Source organism: Gossypium raimondii, chromosome 1 (genome assembly GCF_025698545.1).
Source record: "Gossypium raimondii isolate GPD5lz chromosome 1, ASM2569854v1, whole genome shotgun sequence".
NCBI lineage: Eukaryota > Viridiplantae > Streptophyta > Magnoliopsida > Malvales > Malvaceae > Gossypium > Gossypium raimondii.
Window position 1 is genome coordinate 9,972,384 of NC_068565.1, and position 20,840 is coordinate 9,993,223.

The window sequence follows — 20,840 nt, forward strand, 5'->3', positions numbered from 1 at the left end:
TCTTAATGACAAGTATGTCCCTATTCTATCTAGTAATTTTCATTAGGAGTTATTAAATATATTTAAAATTTAAGTTAGAAAAATATTAATTTTCAGTTGGTTAATTTTTAACACTTTATCAAAGACATTTATTATTAACATTATCGACATTTGATAATCTGATCACTTCTCGGAATGTTTCCGCACGAGTGTAAAATCATGATAAAAAATGCAACATAAATAATAATAATAAACTTAAAAAAATGAAATAATAATAAAAATACCCAGGAAAGTTGCCCAAACTGATTTTGGCCAACAGCAAGACACGGAGACAAATCAATTAACAACACCCCCCCCCCCCCAAAAAAAAAAGCCTCATTATTTGCAATTTTTAAGATTTTCCATAGCAAGTGGGTATTGAGATTTATGCTGTACTTATTGCTAAAGAATACTACCTAGAATACAATTGACTGATAACAAACAAAAAAGAAAGAAAAGGAGGAATTCCTCTTTTGAGGGTCTAATTGTATGAGTTTATGACCTCTTCTGCCTAACTGCAACCATATTCACTCTGCCATGTGATCATGCATGGGATTCCGCTGTTGCAATTTCAGTATCTTCATTCTCACATTGAGATGATGAGACTGTAATGTCCGAGGCGGCATCATCCATAGTCAAGCTTGAGATTTCACCACACAGCGAGGACCTTTCGTCTTCACCGCTAATGGATGGTGCCGGAGATGTATCTGATGTGTAAGTGCTTCCGTTGCCATTAGCAGGGGATAGAGCCACCTCACCCTCTTCCGCTGCGTGTTGAAGGCACCAGTACATTATGCTGGCTGTTAATGTAAGGATCATTTTCTGGTTCACCTGCCAATACCGTAAGAAAATCTGAGTTGTAAATTCCAAATATTCATCCATTTGCGATATTTAAAACTGATGATATTCACAATGCAGCCTGCCTGCCTGCCTATGTTAGTGTGCCGACAATAATTCATGCAATCCAGTTATTCAAATTTTTTTATAAATGTGTGAATGCCACAAAGACTGAAGACTCGATCTAATGATGCAATGAAGTAGCAAGTGACCTAGAAGAGTCGCATCCTTACCTCCATGATGTCTTCAGGCAACAAGAAAATGGAACACCCAAGCTTTCGTGCCACGCTTATGATGTATGTTGCATTCAACCTCTTCTCCTCATCTATAATCCAACAAGGATAAATAAACTTCCAACTTTAGCTCGATCCAAAATCACTTCATTCTAAGATGAAAAATGTGACCAAAATAACTTCAGTTAAAAAAAATCATACCACTTTCACCCTTGGTTACAAGGTTCCAGTTGACAACTCTAGGCTCCACAGCACTTAAAAGTTCGAGGAAGAACAGTCCAGTGGAAAGGCTTTTATCCTGCAAATTTAGTATAATGTACAAATTTACTGGCCTTAACTCCTAAATCGTAAGATGGTTAATATGTATATAAGAATAACGCAGACCTTGAAGCTTTCTATTTGAGTACTTCTTCCTGTACTTTTGACTTTCCGGTTTGCCCAATTCATGATATCTGCATCAGTTATCTCCTTTCCTCGGGAGCGAGATCTCAAACTCTTCAGGAGTTGAAGCATATTGAACCTCATTAATTGCCATAGAAAAGCTGTAACACAAGTAATCCATTTTGAGCATTTGGACAACCATCCAACATTCAACAACCAAGCATATTTTTAAGAATAAATAGAAAAAAAGGGTGCAAATAATTCCCCACAGCATGAAGCAAGGAACTGACAACTTTTTATGAAAGCTCAGTGCCACAAAGACGAAAGAAACAAATATACAACGAAAATAAAAAGTAATTTGTCACTCTTTGCAAGCAGGTCAAGGTACTCAACTTAGACCAGATGCATATTCCTTTTTATAAATAATAATAAAAGTGTAAAACAAAGCTGAACTCTTTAATGGAGGTAAAACATATCAAGCTGATAAGGAAATTATACAAAAAAAAAAGAGATTACCAACTATGAGTTTTTTATTTCCTTGCACTATATCATTTCCGCCAAGATTCACAACAGAAAATTTCAACTGTCTTCCGATCTTTACTACTTGATTGCAATTTTCCACTTTTCTAAATGGGAACTTAATTGGAGGTTTTGATGCATGCTTCCAGTTTACTGATCCAGGAGCAACCTTGTCAAGCACCTCTAAAAGTATCCATCTGCATCAAAATCAAGCTTTCTATGTCAATAGTCGAAATATTGAATTACAAACCTTCGGTTCATCCCTTCAAATATCATTTGAGATCTATATGACAGAAACCAGCTGAATGTGAAATTGATGATACATACGCAAAAACTGCCTACTTGGACATGAAAAATGCATCCATGCTTTCGCCATAAGAGAAAAGCAATCAGCCTGATGCTTTCATGGTCTCAATATTATCAGAAGGATTTAAAAGAAAAACAGGACCTTAACATAACCTTTTGTAATGTTTGCTTAAAATCTACAGTAGGGATAGAGCATGGAACTTGAGCCATTCGAATACATCAGCGAAGAGGAAAACTTACCCAGTTCTGACATCCTCGAAGACATTATTAACATAACTCTCAATTCCAAGACTATTGATCCATAGTCGAAAACATCTCTCTTCCCTGGAAATTTGAACATCATCTGTCATCCTTTCTGCAAAAGAGATCTTTTTGCTATCTGTGCTCAGGCCATTCCTGTAAAAGCACACATGTTTTCTTGCTTGATTACATAAGAGCAGACTTAAGTGTTACTGACTAAACAATCTAAAATACTGACAAGATAATGGATTGAAGGCCTGGGAAAGGCATTGTAAACAAACAATTAGATAACACCACAGCTTAACTGTTTAAACATCAAATCGTAGCACTTTCTCCCAATCTTTCTAACAATAGATATAGGCGGCAATACTGTTAAATGACAACAAAGGCATTCACGACCTGAAGCACATGAAAAAAATCCATGCACCTAGATTCCTAATTTCGTAAGAACAGTTCTATAATGCACATGACCACAACCTATAAGACCTCTTAGAGTGGTGTTAGCTCCAGATTTGATATCATTAAACTGAAAAGGCTTTATAAAAATAAATAAATAATAATTGAAAACATCTATTATAACCGCAAGTTTTTGTGATTTCTCACCTTTCATGAAAGATTTGAGCCACAAATGCAAGATTCAAGTTCGTTGAGCCCTCAGTAATGTCTTTTGGGCTCAGATACCGTTTGCAGCCCATTCTTTCTGCGTGGTCAATAACAAGTTTAGCCCTTTCGACAGGATCCTTTGTATCTAGGGTCAATGGATTGCAGAACTCTGGTGCCAGAACATTAAGCAGGTAAGCATAAGCTTTTCCATCCTGCATGTATGAGAAAATGAGTAAAATATATCAAAATACTGATGCAAGAAAAATAGAAGAATGCATCTAATTGAAGTGTAACACACTTTATCAGTTTATTGCGACTCAATGTAATATTAACAGAATCACATACCTTCACATCTGAAGAAAAATTGGCAACAGTTTTCTCATAGCCTGCTTTATTTAAATGGAAATTCATCCATTTTAGTAGAACCTTCTCAGGAGCTAACCCCATAAGTTCCTCAACATCCTGCAAGTGACAATAATTATAAGGGAAACATGCTTATTTCATGCTTCATTATTAATTAAACATCAATCACATGATAAAGAGATATATTACTGCATTGCTATCCTCCACCAACTCCACAAGCTGAGGCGTCTTCTTAAGGTTGAGATCTGCTAATAGTTGAATCTGCAGTTATAAAAGATAGTAAGGATGAGAAAAAGTGTACCTGAACACAACTTGTTTTAAGTTAAACATCCTACTTTTCCCAGTCTATCAAGACAGTGTAAAGGCTATACAAGAAATTGCAAATGAATGGTAGAGAAGAAATTAGATGCCTACCTTTATAATTTGAGATATCAACCCAAGCACGAGATGGGGCTGCAATACAAACAATAAAGACGAAAACCATTTGATTATCAGAATGTTTCGTTCTAACACATACAGGAATCTGTTATAGCTGTACTAACCCTTGCTTCAACTAAGTCCTGAGTACCAATATTTACCACCGTGCAGCCAATAGCCTTTGCAGAGTTAAGGCAAAGGGTATGGTTCTCATTCCTCTCCCATGGGTTAAGCACCCTTTTTGTGTTGATAGCTCTTTCATCGATGGTTCCAGGCACAGCAACATTTATAAGCTTACTGCACAAATATAAGACGGAACAGAATCAGTAACACTGCTTCGTACCAGCTTTTTTTGAAGAAAAAAAATAAAGCAAATGCATAATGGAGCACACCCCATAAATGTACCATAAGAGTACTCCATCTTTTGCGAGATGGAAAAGATCATTCGTAGCTGGATCAAGCGGAAGAAACTGCTTTAAAAATGGATCATCCGCAAGGTAAATATTTATGTGTGTTACATAAGAGGCTTTTTCCGATTCACTGATTGTGTGGAGAAGAGTGGTAGTGGAGGCCTTTAGGAACGATGATGAATTCTTTGGACCACCCAGTTTTCCTGTAGCCTGACCTTGCATATTTAAATACACCTGCTCATTCCACGCAACCAACCATAATGTTAGCTTCCTTCAACTAATTCCAGTATCAAAAAAGGCCAAAACCTATGGTTCCCACTTCTATGCAACCTGACAGAATGTAAACTGCCATATAAGTTAAACTGAACCAATTATTACTTTTCTTGATGCTTTTATTAACAGTAAAATAGAAAACAAGCATGCAACTGATAGCACGCACAAGCTCATATATATACACACACACGACTCACCCTGAGGAATGTCTCAAAATCAATCTCACTGCTCATGTCACCATACGATTCGCCCAATATCAGCCTAATCTCATCCTCAGTAAGCAAAGCACTAAAAGCCTTCAACTTCACCATCAAGGGTGGCAAATCTCCTACTGTAACTTTACCATTTTGGTTCTTTACGGAAACAAACTAGAAATCATATTAAAAAAAGGCCATTAAAACTCTATCAAACCATCCATCCAAGAGAGAGAAAAAAAGGATTCTCTCAAATTAGATTCAGAAAAAAACAACAACAAAATTAAATAATAATTCAATAGTTGAAGCAATAAGTTGAGGAAGGAACAAAACATGCTTACCTTGGAATTAAGGCTGCGAAGCTCAACTTGTGTGAATTGGCTCTGAAGCCATTGATCAGAGACAAGAACACCCACATAACTAGACATATCTACCAATTACTCCAACAGTGCTTCTCAAAATTACACCAACTGAATCCAGAACCCAATGACCAATGCAAGACCCAAATTAGACTTCAATCTACCCAAGTAGCTAAACCTTTACAAAAATCTTCCTTGAACCCAGAATCTAAAAATCAGAAAAAAAAAAAACCAAATCAACGAGTCAGCTTTAGATCCGGTGAACTTATAAACATCATCAACCCTTCACGAAACTATCCATATAAATTGCTTAGAACTTATATAAATCATGAAAATCCAATACCTTTATCATCTAACAGATGCAAACTAATAGAAAATCCAAATCCAGAACTCAAGTTTAGATCCAATGAACATAAATATTAACAAGAAGCCATCATGAAAACATCCTACAGAATACTTTTTAACTTATAACAATCACGAAAGATTCAAAAAATTGAAAACCCAAGAAACTAGTACCAATAGAACTCCTTTTCCATTATTCAGTTCCAAGAAGGAACAACCAAATTAGAAGAGAAAATAAGCACCAAGAAAACTCAAAAGAACGACTGAGAAATGATAACCCAACAAAGGAAACATAAAAAACGAAGCAAGCCCAAAATTACTTGCCTGTAAAAAGCTTAGATTTTCCGGGTTTTCAATAAACGGATTCATTACCTTTCAAAGTTTTTGACTTTACACCCATCAAAATTTACAAACACACACACACACACAAAAGAAAAAAAGTATTAACAAATGTTCATTTATAGGATTGATTATATAGAAAGATAAAGGACCAAAGGATCAAATTTTCTTCTAAGAAGAGCAAAGTGAAAAAGAAAGAAAGAAGAAGAAAACATAGCTATTACGGTATTACCTTAAAGACAGCATAGAGCAAGACAAGCTTTGAAACAGATTTGATCCTGTTAAGAATCGAGTGTTTCCGAGAGTATTGTGAACCGAATGCACTCGCTTTATCCTTTTTGACACGTCGACAAATTTGTGTGGAACGTGTAACTGTAGGGCGTTAGGTGTAGTTTGGGATGTTGTGCAGTTACCAATTTACCAGTTCCGAAGAAAAAGATAAAATAAAATAAAAGTTGGAAATGTTACATATCATATACTTCTAACTTAAAGAGTTGTCAAAGATGATAATAGTAAGCAACATGAGTTACTCTTGGTTAATGGATTATTAGGGTAAACTATAAAAATAGTTATTTTAGATTATATTTTAGTCATTTATATCCGAAATGTTACGATTTAATCATTTATGTTATTGTTTTGTTATGAAATGATCTTTCTAATACTGATCCAAATGGGTTTTAAATGTTAACTTAAATGTTTAGTTATTAGGATAAAAATAAGTTTTAATTAAATTAATTTAATATAAAAGGATACATTTACCACTTTAATCTAGTAAACTTTTTTAAAAAGAGAAATTGTATTTCACCTGATTTGGGTTGAATACCAACCATGGAAGTTGAATTCTTAGTTACAAGTTATTGACCACTCAATGAGAGGAAATTTATTGAACAAGTTTTGTGTGAAAAGGTGAAAAAGTTAGGGTTGTTAAAAAATTCATTGATTTCAATTAAATCTTTTATGGGCTGTGGACCTAAAGAAGTAGGAATTGATGGTGCATTGATATTGTCAAAAAGTTGAAATTATACAAAAAAAAATTAATTAAAGATGGATGATTTAGTTAATTTGTGAAAATAAAAGGTGCCAAAATCTGGGACTTGATTGGAAAATGAGTGAGGATGTCTCCATCTTCACCTTTCTTTCTTGGGAAGATCTTTTACTATTTGATCCCACTTGTCATTGGTCCCATTTGTCCCCAAATGTATTACATTACCACTTTCATATTATTTTTTCATAAAATTTGATAAAGATAATACTTTACCTAATAAAAGTATATGCACTTTATTTTTTCAGAGCAATTTATTAATTTCTTTAAATTGATGCTATGTTCAATTTTTGTACACATTGACAAAGCGCCACCGACCGAACCGACAAGGTTCATTTTGTTAATGCCAAAACCTGTCCATGTGCCGTGCACGACATCCTATTTCCGGTGCAAAGGGACAAATCAATGTTGCATTTCTTTTAAAAACCAAAGAAAGAATAATTGGTGTGAACTGTTTATAGATAGGTTCGGCTTCGGATTTCTTTTTTCAAAATTAAGCAAAATTTATTCCGCTTCATTTTCCACATTCTTTGTTTGTATTAATTTAGAGAGTAAAATATTTGAAAGTTGAAAATTAAACTATAATTTTCAGGAATTTAATTTTTCTGTGGTTCGAATTTAAAATTTTAAATGAATTGTTATTATTATTAAAATGTTTTTATTAAATTTACGGGTATGATATTTTAAAGTTTTTCAAATAAAATACTCACTTGATAGTTATATAATAATTAAAATAATATTGAAAATATTTATGACTTTTTTTCCTTAAAATACTTATTCAAATTTGTCATAATAAAATATTTTTTGTTGAAATAGTGTTATTAAGAAAAATGGATACGCACATTTTAATTGAAATAATTAACAATATTAATTATTTTATTATTTTGGGGGACAAAATATAATTTTACTTTTTACTCAATTAAGATTTTGTAAAACTTAAAAGATTAATATTATAATTTTATATTTTAAGGAGACAGGGCGTTACTAGCCTCCCAACTCCGCCCTTGATGCTCATGTGTCAATTTAAAATTGCATGGAAGTCATGTAAGCAACTTTCATTTTGCTTTTTTGCATCAGCAATATAGAACCTCACAACCTAATATTCTAACATTTTTATTTACTTATTTAGCCTTCCAAGCATGTAGTAGGGCATATGAGTATTTTTTTTTAAATACCACATAATCTAGTTTTAATAAAAGTTTTACTTTTTTATAGCATTACCAATTAAATTTCAATTATTAAATTAAAAGAATAAATAAATTAAATTTTAAACTCGTATAATTAGATTTTTATAATTAAAATTAAATAAAATAAGCATAAAAATCAACTTGATCTATTTATGTAATTAATAACTCAAATCGAATTGGGAATTTCAATATTTCTTTCTTGGGGGGAGGGGTTTAAACTTGATCTATTTCCTTGAAAGCTTCCTTTCTTGCCCAGCTTCTTCCAACATGTCAGTCTTTGACAACTACTAGAATTGTAAAAGTCACTTTCATCCTTTGAATGTACTGGAGAATTGGTTGTTTTGTGTAGGCTCCAGATTGTATAAGTTTCACCAACACTATTCTAGTGACAATTAATTCTGCTATTTTTAAACTCTTCAAACCTCTTTCCAAATTGTTTCTCAGTTCCAACTTTCAAGCAAGAAAGCTATTCCCATAGTTTCCTCTGCATCATTGCACATTGGGTTTATTGTGTCTGCATTCTCAATTATGTTATGCATTTCCAGTTTACAAGGTAGGCAACTATTAAGGAATTTCCAATGGAAAATCACTATCTTGAAAGGAAGTTTCAAAGACCATAATCTAGACCATAGCTTCTTATTGCCAATTGTTTGATTTGAGTTCCCATTGTTGTCTTGCAAGACCTCCTAGTTTACATTAAAATTATAAGTTGATGAGTTCAATAAGAAATATCCATCAAATGAGTGCTTCCATTCCAATCAGTTGCTTTCTGGAGTTTTTTTTTACTAAAATTTAGTGTCGCTTTTGCTCTAGGTAGGGAGGTTTTATTTCCATCACTTTCTCTATGTTGGATTCTACTTTCTTGCAAAGCTAAGCCTTAAGAAAAAAAGGTTCTTGTCTACTGATAAGCTCTTCCAAGCTCAAAAGTGGTTCAGTTTAAGCATGGTATTAATGAATTGTACATTAGGAATTTTTGAATGAGCCAATTTTAGTTCTTAACAATTCTCCAAGCTTGCTTTTCCAGTGAGGCCCTATTCACGCTTTCTGTTTCCCTAAATCCCAAACCCTTATTGGTTGTTTTAAAGCATATTTTTTTTCAACTTGTGAAGTGCAACTTTCTTTCATTCCCTTTATAAATGTAGGGAGATAACCCGTGTATGCAATGAACAAGTAAATAAAGTAAAATCGAAAATATCGAATACACAAATTTTAACGTGAAAAAACTCCTCAAAAGAGGATAAAAATCACAGGCAAAAGGTATCGGAAATGGTGGTTTCGAAACCCCGTTCTCCGATGATCGAGTCTATAAATATTAACATTTACTAATCATTGGTTCAATATAGTGTTATATGCAATTTTGGTTCTGTAATTTGATTGATTAGAAAATTGATTATAGTACATGGATTAAATCGTAAAGGTGGTAAAAGTTTATTATTATGGATTTCTATCTACTAATGATAATACATTAATTGATTAGGGCCTAAAATGACAAGTTAGCCATTTTATTTATAGATAGTGTTCGGGTGTTGACATTATTTAAAATAATGTTAATTTTATACAATAATTAGATTATATATATATATTGTAACATAGTGGATGGTGGGGGGAATTCATTTTTTTTCATCTTCTTTATCACAGTCTTTCTTCCTTATTGAGCTAGGGAAGTTCGGCCAAGTTTTGTGCTCTTGCATGGTAAGCTAATTCGAGCCCTTTTTGCATGGATTTTGTGTTTTTGATATCATTGTACTTCAATCTAGCTAACAGTTGTGACTGTTTCTAAAACTATTAAAGATTCATGAGATTGTCATTGTTGAATGCTTGAAATTGTGGTGTTAAATGATTAGATTAGATAAAGGTTATGAAAAAGGACCACTTTGTAAAATGAAAATTTTTTAGTTTCGAATATCTGGACTAAATTGTAAACATTTCGAAACCAATTTGAGATTTCTATAAACATTGTTATAAAAGGGCTCGACTGTATAATGTGTGAGGATTAAAGGAATTGTGAGTGATAGAATAGAACTAACTTATATGCATAATAAGTTGATAAATGATATTTGGTTGATGAAAATTGAATTAAATTAAGTTATAGATCAAGATTTGAATCTTTCAGGAGAAGATCGAGGGAAAGGGAAAGTCATTGAGTAGACTTTATCGTGGCGTGTTACCATTTTGCCAGGTAAGTTCATATAATATAAACTTTGTTTAATTTTTGTTCTTTAATTTTATAATTGGAATTTGACAGGTGAGATTCGATTTGTTTAACATAAAAAGGAGATATTGAATTATGATACAAGGAAATAAGGTTATAGAATGAAATCGTCCTGATGAACTTAGTAAAAGGCTCATGCATATGGTTACATGTTATTTCCTGATGATTCCAAGATCTAGCATTTGTTGTAGACTCGAAGATACATGTGACACATGTTTAGCCTGGATTGGTAACATAATGTCGTTTTCAAGGTTTAGTATAGACTAGTAACCTTACATGTATATACAACCCTAGCCAAGCTATTATTGTGTCTTTAAAGGTTTAGCCCGAACGGGTAAACTGACACCTCTGTACATGATTAGCTCGAACGAGCCCCTGATGTGTTACGTTCCTGTGTTTGAGCCTTTTTACGATGGTTCATCGAGTAACATAAAACTTGCGACATGTTAATTTGATATGTTATGAAATGAAAGGTAATGAGAGATTTGATGGATAAATTCCAAGTACACAAAATTGAAAGGAATGTAGATTATTTGGATATGAAAGTTTAACAGATTATGTTGCGTATTTGGCATGTTATACATTTGATTCAGTGTACAAAATTACATTATTGGAATTATGTAGTATAATAGGTAAACTTATCACATACATTAAACCACATATATATTTGTTGGTGAGGTAAGTTACGTGTTGAAATTGTATAAGCTTACTAAGTATTTTAAATACTTACTTCCATATTGCTACCTTTTCTATAGATTTTGATCATTTGGGTTGCACCAATCGAATCCACAAGAAGTTCACACTATTCGCTTGCTGACTGGTAGATTTTTGTTTATGTCGTTACGGTAAAGTGGCATGTATTTAGGTGGATACTTGCATATGAATATAAATGAGTCAAAGTTGTAGTTGAATGTTATGATCCCTTTTGATGTTATAAATGAAATGGATATAGATTTTGATTTTTGAACATGTATATAAATTATACATGTTGATTTGATTGTTGTTATGAAAAACATAGGACTACATGCGTCATGGTTTAAATATTCATGGGACATTTCGCAATATAGGTGTCCGTGGGACATTCCGTAATATATGTGTTCGTGGAAAAGTCCGCAACTTAGCCATCTGTAGGACAGTACGCAGTTGGGCTACTCGTAGGATAGTCCGCCATGTTTCTATCTGTGGAACGGTCCGCTATAGATATATATACATATATGTGTACTATGTTTTGTGTGTACTGTAAGTTATGTGAGCCGTGTGTCTACAAATTGTATCAAGTGGTGTAAAAAAATTGTTTGATATCGATGATAATATCCTGTAACTTGGGTCTGGCAACTGAACCGAGCAATGGGTGTTACAGTATCAATCCTTCCATCAGCCTAGCCATTAGCACGAGCGTTAGATATTAACTCAAATCTGATGTTGAGCATATTAAAGCACATAGATCAAATTTTGAACACATTTGAACTTATCGTATGGACAACTTGGATCAAGTTTAAAAAAAAAAAACAAATAATTATATTAAATTTTAATGGTATTGTTAATTTTATTTTATTTTTCTAATACGTCATATTTAAGCTACCAATACAATAGGTATGCATGCATTTAAACTTTGATAACATGTTTAAAACATGTTAAAACATGCTCCACTTCATATTTGAGCTAGCATTTAGCACTTAAGCTAATGTTAGGCTAATAGAAGGATATGATTGATATGTACATATACTTTAAGAACTCAATTAAAATTTTTGAAACTTATAGATCAATTTAAACTTTTGATTATCGTTTGGGACTTATGATGAATGAAACTTGAATTTATTAGCATTAAAATGGATCTCATCTTTAATGGTCTAACTTAAATGTCTACTAGCATAGTTTCACGAGTCAATAGAATACCAAATCAATTAGAAAATAACTAAAAATAACAAATAATATTTTAAGAATCTTTTTGTTTTTATATTAAATCTATAAATCCAAATAAATTCACAAATGATGAACCAACACATCAAAATCTCAAAATTTCCATTTAAACTAAAACCTCCTTTAATTTATATGTAATTTTTTTTATAAATATATTTCAACAGAAATTTGTATATCTAGTGATAAATTAGAAGTATGAGAGGTAGCATGGACTGTGAAGCCCAGTAATGGGGTTAACAACTTGGAATGATAATTTGATAATTCCAATCAGAGCCCAAATAAATTGATTAAAAACCCTTAAAAAGAGCCCTTCGAGTCTATTGCAAAAATCGAGAATATAATTATTAGACTGTTATAAATAAATATTTATTATTAAGTGAATACATTAGAAATAAAATGTATTTTATTTATATTAGTCAATAAAATTTATACTTTCTCTTTGTTATTTATTTCCTAATATAAACAAAATTCATTCATCACGAAAATTCGAAAATATTTTAGCTATGGGTGGAATTTTCTTTAACAAATATATCTCTAAACATTCACACAAATGAAATTTTAGATAAAATGATAAAATTTAAAATTAAAATTAATGGTTTAATTTACATGTAGCACTAAATTATGTCTACAGGAGAGAGATAATAGAAGAATTGATTGATCAATGATAGATGAATTTTACAAATTCAATGTCTACAAGCTTTGGTTATGTGTATATAAAATTTGTAATTGAGAAATTATGAATTAGACGAGGCCTCAATCGGCCTTAGTATTGATTCATTTATATGATTGATTGTAATAATAGAATTGTAACCTAATAAATATATACTTCATGTGAAAAGATTCCATGGATGTATAGCATAGTTTCTAAATCTTGCAAATCAAAATATTCTTCACAGAACTTTGTTGTTTACCAATCAAGCACCTCAAGGCCTTTGAATTTTCTTCCCTCTTTTAAGCTCTCTCGTGACTATCATACAGACTGGAATTTGGCTTCACATGCCATAAATCAACATATAGAGAGAGAGAGATATATGTAAAATAGAGCCTTTGTCGTATCAAGAAGCTTCAAAACCCCTTGCTATAAATTAAGAGTGTTGCTTGGCATTGGATTTAGATACAAGTTCTGAGGAAAGAAAAATGGCAATGGCTAGTGAGAAACTTTTGGTGCAATGCTTGGTTGCAACATTGTTGCTTATTGCAGCGGTGGAAGGAGCTAAAGAGACGACCATCTGTAACATTCCATTGAAAAAGTTGGAGCAGTGCAAGCCGGCAGTCACCGGGGAAAATCCTCCACCGCCAACCAAGGAATGTTGTAGTTTGATAAAACAAGCCGACTTGACTTGTCTCTGCAACTACAAGGACGCTCTTCCTGCTTTCCAGATTGAACCTTCCCGTGCATTTGCATTGCCTCAGAAATGTAAATGTAAGCATGCCGTACCACCACAATGCAAGCGTAAGTTCTCAAATGAATTATATCAGGTTTTCTCTTTGTTTTCATCTTTTGGTAAGATATAATCTGGATTAAATTGCTTTCTAACTGATATATTTTGTTGTTTGCAGCCTGAATCACTTCAAGTTACAGGCAGAGGTGAAGATTATGAATCATGTCTGAGATATTATTTGTATTGAAACTGTTGTTAAATTTCACCATCTTTCTTCTTGTTGCAATCACTTCAATTTTTCTTCTTATTTTTCACCGATGGCTTCCTTTCAAGGCAATCATCAATCACTAAACATAAAATGGTGGCATCACCAAGAAATTAACAGCAATAATCTAAGAGAAAAAGATGAAATGGTTTGCCTATAACAAATTTCATGAAATCAGCAAGACGTTGGCTATCTAACATTCTGGCGATTAAATAAACTTCACATGAAGCACATAATTCATATCAGAAACATGTAATCAGCATTTTAAGCTTTCATTTCCTCTCAATGATTGTTGGCAAGTTTTAGTTAGTAAGTTCAACACTAGACATCTTATTTATTTTTTGCTTAGCCTAATTAGAATCTTTACCATAAAATTATTGCTATCAAAATATCTATAAATGTCAAGGTAATCCTAAAAAATATGCCTTCTCTGCTTCAAAAGAAATTAATATGCAAAGATTAAACCAACTGAAATATGAAATAATGTTTTAAAAAGGAAAAGATGAAGGTAGCTTTGTGTAGTCTAATCAAAACAATACATAATCTACTTATGTGCTCCCAACTACCACCATGGTTCAATCCAACTTCCTTTGTGCTGTAAAGTTTTCCATAACAGCATCAAGCCTTTACTTTGTTTTACTAGTTTTTTTTTTTTTTCAGTGAATCACAATAAGAGGGCAAAGCCCTAACAACAACGCAATTAGCGTGACTTAAACCTAAGCCACACAGTCATCAGGCCAACACACAGGATTCTGCTTTACTAGTTTTAACTACCTAAATAAGATAATATGTAATTACTTAGCTTTTCACTCTTCTCCTCTCCTCTCCTTTCCTTTTCTTTTCTTTTCCTTTACTATTTTTAATCCAAACATGGATAATATACCAAGTTATTCCTACAAAACCTAGGGAAGCAAATTGTGTTCTTTGTTTCTTCTGTTGTTGTTGTAGCAGTGAAATATGATATATGGCTAAACTACAGGTTCTATTAAGAAGTTGAAAATTGATATAACTAATTCACCTAAGCCAATTTCAGTTCCTTCATAATCACATACAATGTCTTTGGGAGTATTAAGAGTATTTAGCTTATGCATATTAAAGAGTTGTATATATAAAAGAAAGGAATAAAAATGAAGCTAACAAATGATCATACCTACTACAAGTAGATAGGTGAGCACCATGGTGATGATTTTTCAATCGGATAAGAAAAAGAAACCTGTATGTGTTGATATATTTGAAGTTGCTACAATGTGTCAAGGGAAGTACCCACTTCTTGTAACAGTCCGATTTTTAGTGGTGTCGAAAATAACTGTTTCGGAATATCATTTTTGTAAACCGAGTCTATAAATATTAATTTTAATATTTTATGAGGCTAGTATCGTAATATATTAAAGTTTGGTCTTGTAATTTTATTGAATTGATAGTTAATTAAGGTACAATGACTAAATTATAAAAGTTTATTACTACTGATTTTTAATTGGCCAAAGGTTTAAAGATTCAAATTGTAATTAACCCAAGGTCTAATTAGGAAATAAACCATCATATTGTGATTATAGTCAACAATAGGGAATGTTAAGTTTATATATTATTAAAATTATAATTAAATTATTAAATAAATATAAAATGTATAAAATGAAAACAAATATAAGTAATATTAAAAGAGAAAAGAATGTCATCCTTCATTTCTTGGCTTTTCGATCGTTTTAAGTCCGTCGTTGTGACATGTATATAGGTGCCATGAAGTGTATGTATCTATATGTGAATATGTATACCTGTGTAAGCTTGTTTTTACCATTACCTAGTATGTTTGAATTGAAATTTAAATGTTGCCTTGATTTGGCAATGGTTGGTGCCTAATTGAAATGATATATTTTTTTGTTGATATGTTTGAGAAATGTATGGTGTTTGAAATGACATGCTTTGATATGGTGTAGCATTGGTAAGGCTTGAAGTTTCATAGCCAAATTGTTAGATGAAATGACATTGAATTGTTTAGGTTTGAATGGTGAGAAATGTTTGAATGGTAAGGACATGAACAATGACGCTTGAACTATTAGGCATGTTTGAATATGAATTTGGCATAGATAAGTTTAGTATTTGGTTGGTTGGTTTGGAAGACATTTGGATGATTTGTAATATTTGAGCTCATTTTAAGTTGATCTTGTTTTGAATTGGTAAATGACACGTTTTAGTAAGAAATGTATGTATTTGGCATGTTCTTGAGTGATCAAATGGAATGGTCTTTAATAAGTTCAGTTGAGAGTTTTGAAATAGGTACCGAATGGTTCATTTTTATCAAAAACAGAGCCTATGTCCCAATGAGCAACATTCCTCATCGCAACATCGACTGATAGTGAGTCATGTCGCGAGTCAAGTGGCTTGAGGTCACGACGTGAAAAACTGTTTGGCAATGTCACGACGAGGAGGAGGTGACGTCACGACGTCAGTCCTGAATTTTCAAAACTTTACAATTTGGTATTATTTTGTGCTTGGGTCAACAAAAGAGCTTTCTTAAGTTCGATTGAGGCTAGAATTTGATTGCTTAACATAATGTAAATGTCTTTAATGAATAATTGTATGCTCGAGTGATTATTTTAATGTATAATTGATGGTAGTTGCTCCAGCAACGAATGTGGCATCCTGTACCTTGGACCCGGAGATCAGGTCGAGCGAGGGGTGTTACACATCCAACACCACTATGAAAAAATAACAACTTGCCATATTTGGAAGATTGATAATTTGTTGAACCAAATCTTTAGGCTATGTTGATATCACGAAATGATTCAAGTTCACCAATAAAAATTAATTCACTTGGAGAAATATATCATGAGAACCGGATCAGATCAAACATTTCAAATCCCATGGGTTAAGGAAATTGGATTGGACCAAAACTTAAAGACTTATTTGCCAACAGCCCATTTTACTTTGATCATTAATATTGATCTTTAATTTGTTAACAAGTTTAAAAAATCTTTATATATTTTAGAGATTGTATTGATTTATGTACTGATTATTAAGAGCACTTATTTGTTCAAGAAGTACGTTATTTGTGAGAGTGAATTTTTTACTGTAAAACCTTTGTGTGATTGGTTTTACTATTGGGAAATGTGCCCATATTGTAGTAAACATGTAATTGTTTTCTATTTATTTGAATGATGAATAAATAAATAAAGTTAATTTCACATTTCACTATTATGTCTTTTTTATTTTACATGCGTAACGAAATTGTGACAAGTATATATTAGCTCATTGATTGTCTAAGTTCAAACTGAAGATAAGTGGCATAGTAAGAACATTTACATTGTGAGAAAGACAACTTACTTTAGTAGATAATCTAAATGAGTCCGTAACCCCGTAAAAGAATCAAAGTGAGCATTTGATTCAAATACTGAAAAGGATTATTATGTCGTCTACAATTCCAATTGGGGAGATAACTAATTTTAGCTATCGGAGTAATTGACTCCATAGGTAGAGACATAGATATATTCATTGGTAGAATGATACATTAGACTGAACTCAAGATGAATTAATTTTGAACCTGTTTGTAAATTTATTCACTTGTGACATTCATGGTGTGATTTACCTAAATCCTGAGTTAGTCACTGACTATACGTATGCAACTCATGTGCTTTGATATAAGTCGAGGTTTATGCTCTAAAGATGATCGAGCCCATAGCCAATATATTGGGTACATGACTTGTGTACGGCATAACTTTACTAGTAACAGTGGAATTCATAGCTCAATTAAAGAGTTAATGTATCTTCTCATTGGTATTGTGTGGATTGATAAACATGGAACATAGCCACAGGTTACTTGTCCTCGAACAAGCAATTTATCACAGTCATTTGTTGACAGTGACCATATTAATCATTAAGAAGACACAATGGAGGTAATGAGATAAAATAAGATTGTATTGAGTAAACTGATTTAACTCAAAAAAGGAATCAATGATATCATATGATGTAACACACACGTGACGAGGTCATTGGATAAAGCAATTGGATGAACTGCTTTCGCAAAGAGTATACAATAAGGAGTTTTCAATCATGGTACTTCTTGTGGACTGACTCCATGATTAAGTAATTGTGAATTATCGGAACGATGCTTCTGAACATAATTGCAATTACTAAAGTCTAATTGTATATGTCTGATTGGTCCCTCCGCTAGCTCAACAAAAGCTCGATCGGACTACATTTGAAACAAAAGAAAATTCTACGACTTTGGAAATAATTTAATTGAGTCAATTTATTCGATGTGAAATTAAATTAGGTGGTCGTGAGAATTGTTCAACTAGAGAATTTGATTAAAAAATTTTCTTGAAAAATTAATTTGGAAAATCCAAGTAATTTTTGGAAAAATTAATTTTGATCAAGTAAAATTAAATTAATCAAATTAATTAAAATTAATATAATATTTTTGGAAATTAATTTTTAAGTCAAACAATTGGCCCAGAACTTGAAAATTGGATCTGAGATCGTTAATTGGGATTGGGAGCCCAAAATCGATACCAATACCCAAAAACTAGTCAAACTGAGCCCGATATATGAAACCAGCCAACGGTCCAACCAGTGGCTAGACTGGATCGACCAAGTTGTCACTGACTTGAACTGAATCGGCAACAGCTGAACAGACTCGGGGTGCCATAAAGGTGTTGCACCTGTATTAGAGGACACGACGGTGCCAGCAACTGTGATGGCGGCTGCTCGGTGGCCTGCGACAGTTGGTCTTCGGTGGTTGAGTAGTGGAAGAGTTACACTCCTACTAGGACTCTACCAGAGAATTTGATTTCAGATTAACTATTCTAAAAATAATAATATTTTAATATTAAATTTAATTTAATACTTATCTTAATAGTATTTTATTAATTTAATATTAAAGTGATTATCTTAATATTAAATTTAATTTAATATTTATCTTGTAGATAAATATTATATTAATTTAATATATTAAATTAATATAATATTTATCTTGATTAATTTAATATTAAAATGATTAAGTTTAATCATAGTTGAACTCTCTAAACTCTCTCTATATAAAGAGAGCCTTAGGTCATTATTTTATATACACTTGAATTAAAGAGAAAGTTGTGCAAAGAAAATTCTTTGAAGAGAGTATTTCAGAAAATTTCTAGAAATATTTTTATGGCAACTTGACTCAAAAGTTTAAAGAAATTGCGAAATTACTCAACTAATAATTTTTTGTGAAAATTTTTCTAATTTGAAGCGAGCTCACACTCGGTAGACGGGAGTTTGAGGATAACGGAGAAGACTACTCGGCCGAAGTGCTCATCCTAGACGAATCGAAAAGGTACAATTTTGTTTAAGTGTTTATTACTTTAGATATCACAACTAAGATATTGTTTTAGAAAAAAAATTAAAAATCTGTTTTCCCTTAATTTTTTTTCTGTTGTGTTTTCCAAACCCGTGTTTCCAACATTTACAACCTAAGTTCTCAATAAGAGAATTTAGTGGTGAATGGTGTAGTATTAGACATAAAAGAGTGAGATTTCTTCACTAGTGTGTGTTAGAACTAGAATCACTAGTTATGTTGTTTTCAAAGATAGTGAATTCATCTCACAGAGCTAGGCTCCGTTATATTGTCTCCTATTTTCATTGTGTTTGTCGCAGTTATAACAAAAGTGTCCACTTCTGCTCGTACTTAGTTTCTTGTAGTTTAGCAACTAGTTCAAGTCAATAATTGGTATCAGACTTTCCCACTTAACATAGTTAGTGGAGATTCTTCATGTTGTTATTTGCATGATATGGATAGATCATCAACCACTCGTCCCCTTATGTTGGATTGTGGCAAATATGCCTATTGGAAGACACATATGAAGTTATACATCAAGTCTATCATGAGAAGGCTTGGTGCTTGGTTTTTACTGGTAGAGATGGTAATGGGGCGAGGCGGGGCGAGGGCAGATATTGTTAAATCCACTACAGCTCCACAATCGACATACTCTGCTCCACTATCCACCCCACTCCACTATAGAGCACCTCCATAGATGTTGGATGCATCCATCTCCACCCTAGCCCACCCCGCTTTAATTTAATTGTTGCTGCTTATATTTAATTTTTTTTTCAATTTCTTAAAGTCAATTAAATATTTAAACATAATTCTTCAAAAAATATTTAAACATAAAATATATATATTTTTAATATCACGTTATTACATTTTACCTTTTTAATAGTTTATATATACAAGGATAAAATGGTAAGTGTACATTGTGGAGCGAGTTGGAGCGGGGCAAGCAATTATCATAATCACTCCATACCAACTATCCAAAAAAAAAATCCACCCCGTCTCGCCCCACCCCGCCCCACATCCACTTTTCAAATAAAAAAATTCGTTTCATTCAAAGTGGATCAGTTCAGAATCCATGGGGTGGCTTGGATTTTGCCATCCCCACTTACTGGATGAGAACCTCTTATGGTTAAAATTAAAGTTGGTAAAGTTCCCAAATATGAGCTAAAATGGACAACTGATGAAGAATGATTTGCTAATGCCAATTTAATTTTTTAAAATTTTTAAAATTTTTTAATTATTATTTTTAAAATTTTTATAATTAGGATTAAAATGAAAAATCTTGTAAACATTGATAGCTAAATTTATTGAATTTTTTTTATTTAAGATCAAAATCTTGCAAATCAGTCTTCTATGCCATAGGTTAATACTAGTACAAACTTTGTTGGATGAGCTATAAGAAGAGCTTAACTCATTATTATTTGACAACATGTCACTATGAAAACGAACATCTGAATTATCTTAAGTTGTTGCTTTACTATTCTGGAGCTGAGGCAAAGCTGAATCAAATTGATAGATGCCTTCATAAATGTGCCATGTCAACAAAGTATCCTTTGTTTGTATGTCCTTCACAAAACAACAAGTTGGATGAAACTCAAAATAAATATTGTTATCTAGAGCAAATTGAGATACTAACAACAAGTTCTTGCACACATCAAGAACATGAAAATTCTATTGATATGTAGAATTAGATTTT

General features: G+C 32.3%; 2 protein-coding genes across 6 annotated transcripts; one reads left to right on the forward strand and one right to left on the reverse strand.

Annotated features, from left to right (window-relative positions):
- Positions 1 to 202: 202 nt before the first annotated feature.
- LOC105781319 (fimbrin-1) lies at positions 203 to 6,058 on the reverse strand. 5 transcript variants are annotated; one of them, XM_012605863.2, is made up of 15 exons: positions 5,868 to 6,058; positions 5,136 to 5,361; positions 4,798 to 4,968; positions 4,323 to 4,561; positions 4,043 to 4,214; positions 3,915 to 3,953; positions 3,690 to 3,761; positions 3,483 to 3,599; positions 3,138 to 3,349; positions 2,535 to 2,690; positions 1,986 to 2,185; positions 1,473 to 1,630; positions 1,290 to 1,386; positions 1,089 to 1,180; positions 203 to 849 (listed from the first exon to the last, which is right to left on the reverse strand). In XM_012605863.2, exons 2-15 carry the CDS (start codon positions 5,220 to 5,222, stop codon positions 562 to 564), a joined length of 2,100 nt encoding a protein of 699 aa, XP_012461317.1. In that variant the 5' UTR covers positions 5,223 to 5,361; positions 5,868 to 6,058; the 3' UTR covers positions 203 to 561. The 5 variants fall into 5 exon arrangements, with proteins under 5 accessions (XP_012461317.1, XP_012461325.1, XP_052487477.1 ...); XM_012605871.2 differs by lacking the exon at positions 5,868 to 6,058 and adding an exon at positions 5,670 to 5,773; XM_052631517.1 differs by lacking the exon at positions 5,868 to 6,058 and adding an exon at positions 5,497 to 5,633.
- A 7,187-nt stretch (positions 6,059 to 13,245) lies between these two features.
- On the forward strand, positions 13,246 to 13,891 carry LOC105781335 (putative lipid-transfer protein DIR1). Its single transcript, XM_012605882.2, has 2 exons — positions 13,246 to 13,648; positions 13,756 to 13,891. Exons 1-2 carry the CDS (start codon positions 13,333 to 13,335, stop codon positions 13,758 to 13,760), a joined length of 321 nt encoding a protein of 106 aa, XP_012461336.1. The 5' UTR covers positions 13,246 to 13,332; the 3' UTR covers positions 13,761 to 13,891.
- Positions 13,892 to 20,840: the final 6,949 nt, after the last annotated feature.

Excerpts from the sequence above, each read along its gene's own strand:
- LOC105781319 (XM_012605863.2), bottom strand. The coding sequence starts at position 5,222 with ATGTCTAGTTATGTGGGTGTTCTTGTCTCTGATCAATGGCTTCAGAGC. Across the intron at positions 3,600-3,689 it reads TGGTGGAGGATAGCAATGCA|GATGTTGAGGAACTTATGGG; the intron begins GTAATATATCTC and ends TGTCACTTGCAG. Across the intron at positions 2,691-3,137 it reads GCTCAAATCTTTCATGAAAG|GAATGGCCTGAGCACAGATA; the intron begins GTGAGAAATCAC and ends GTGCTTTTACAG.
- LOC105781335 (XM_012605882.2), top strand. The coding sequence starts at position 13,333 with ATGGCAATGGCTAGTGAGAAACTTTTGGTGCAATGCTTGGTTGCAACA.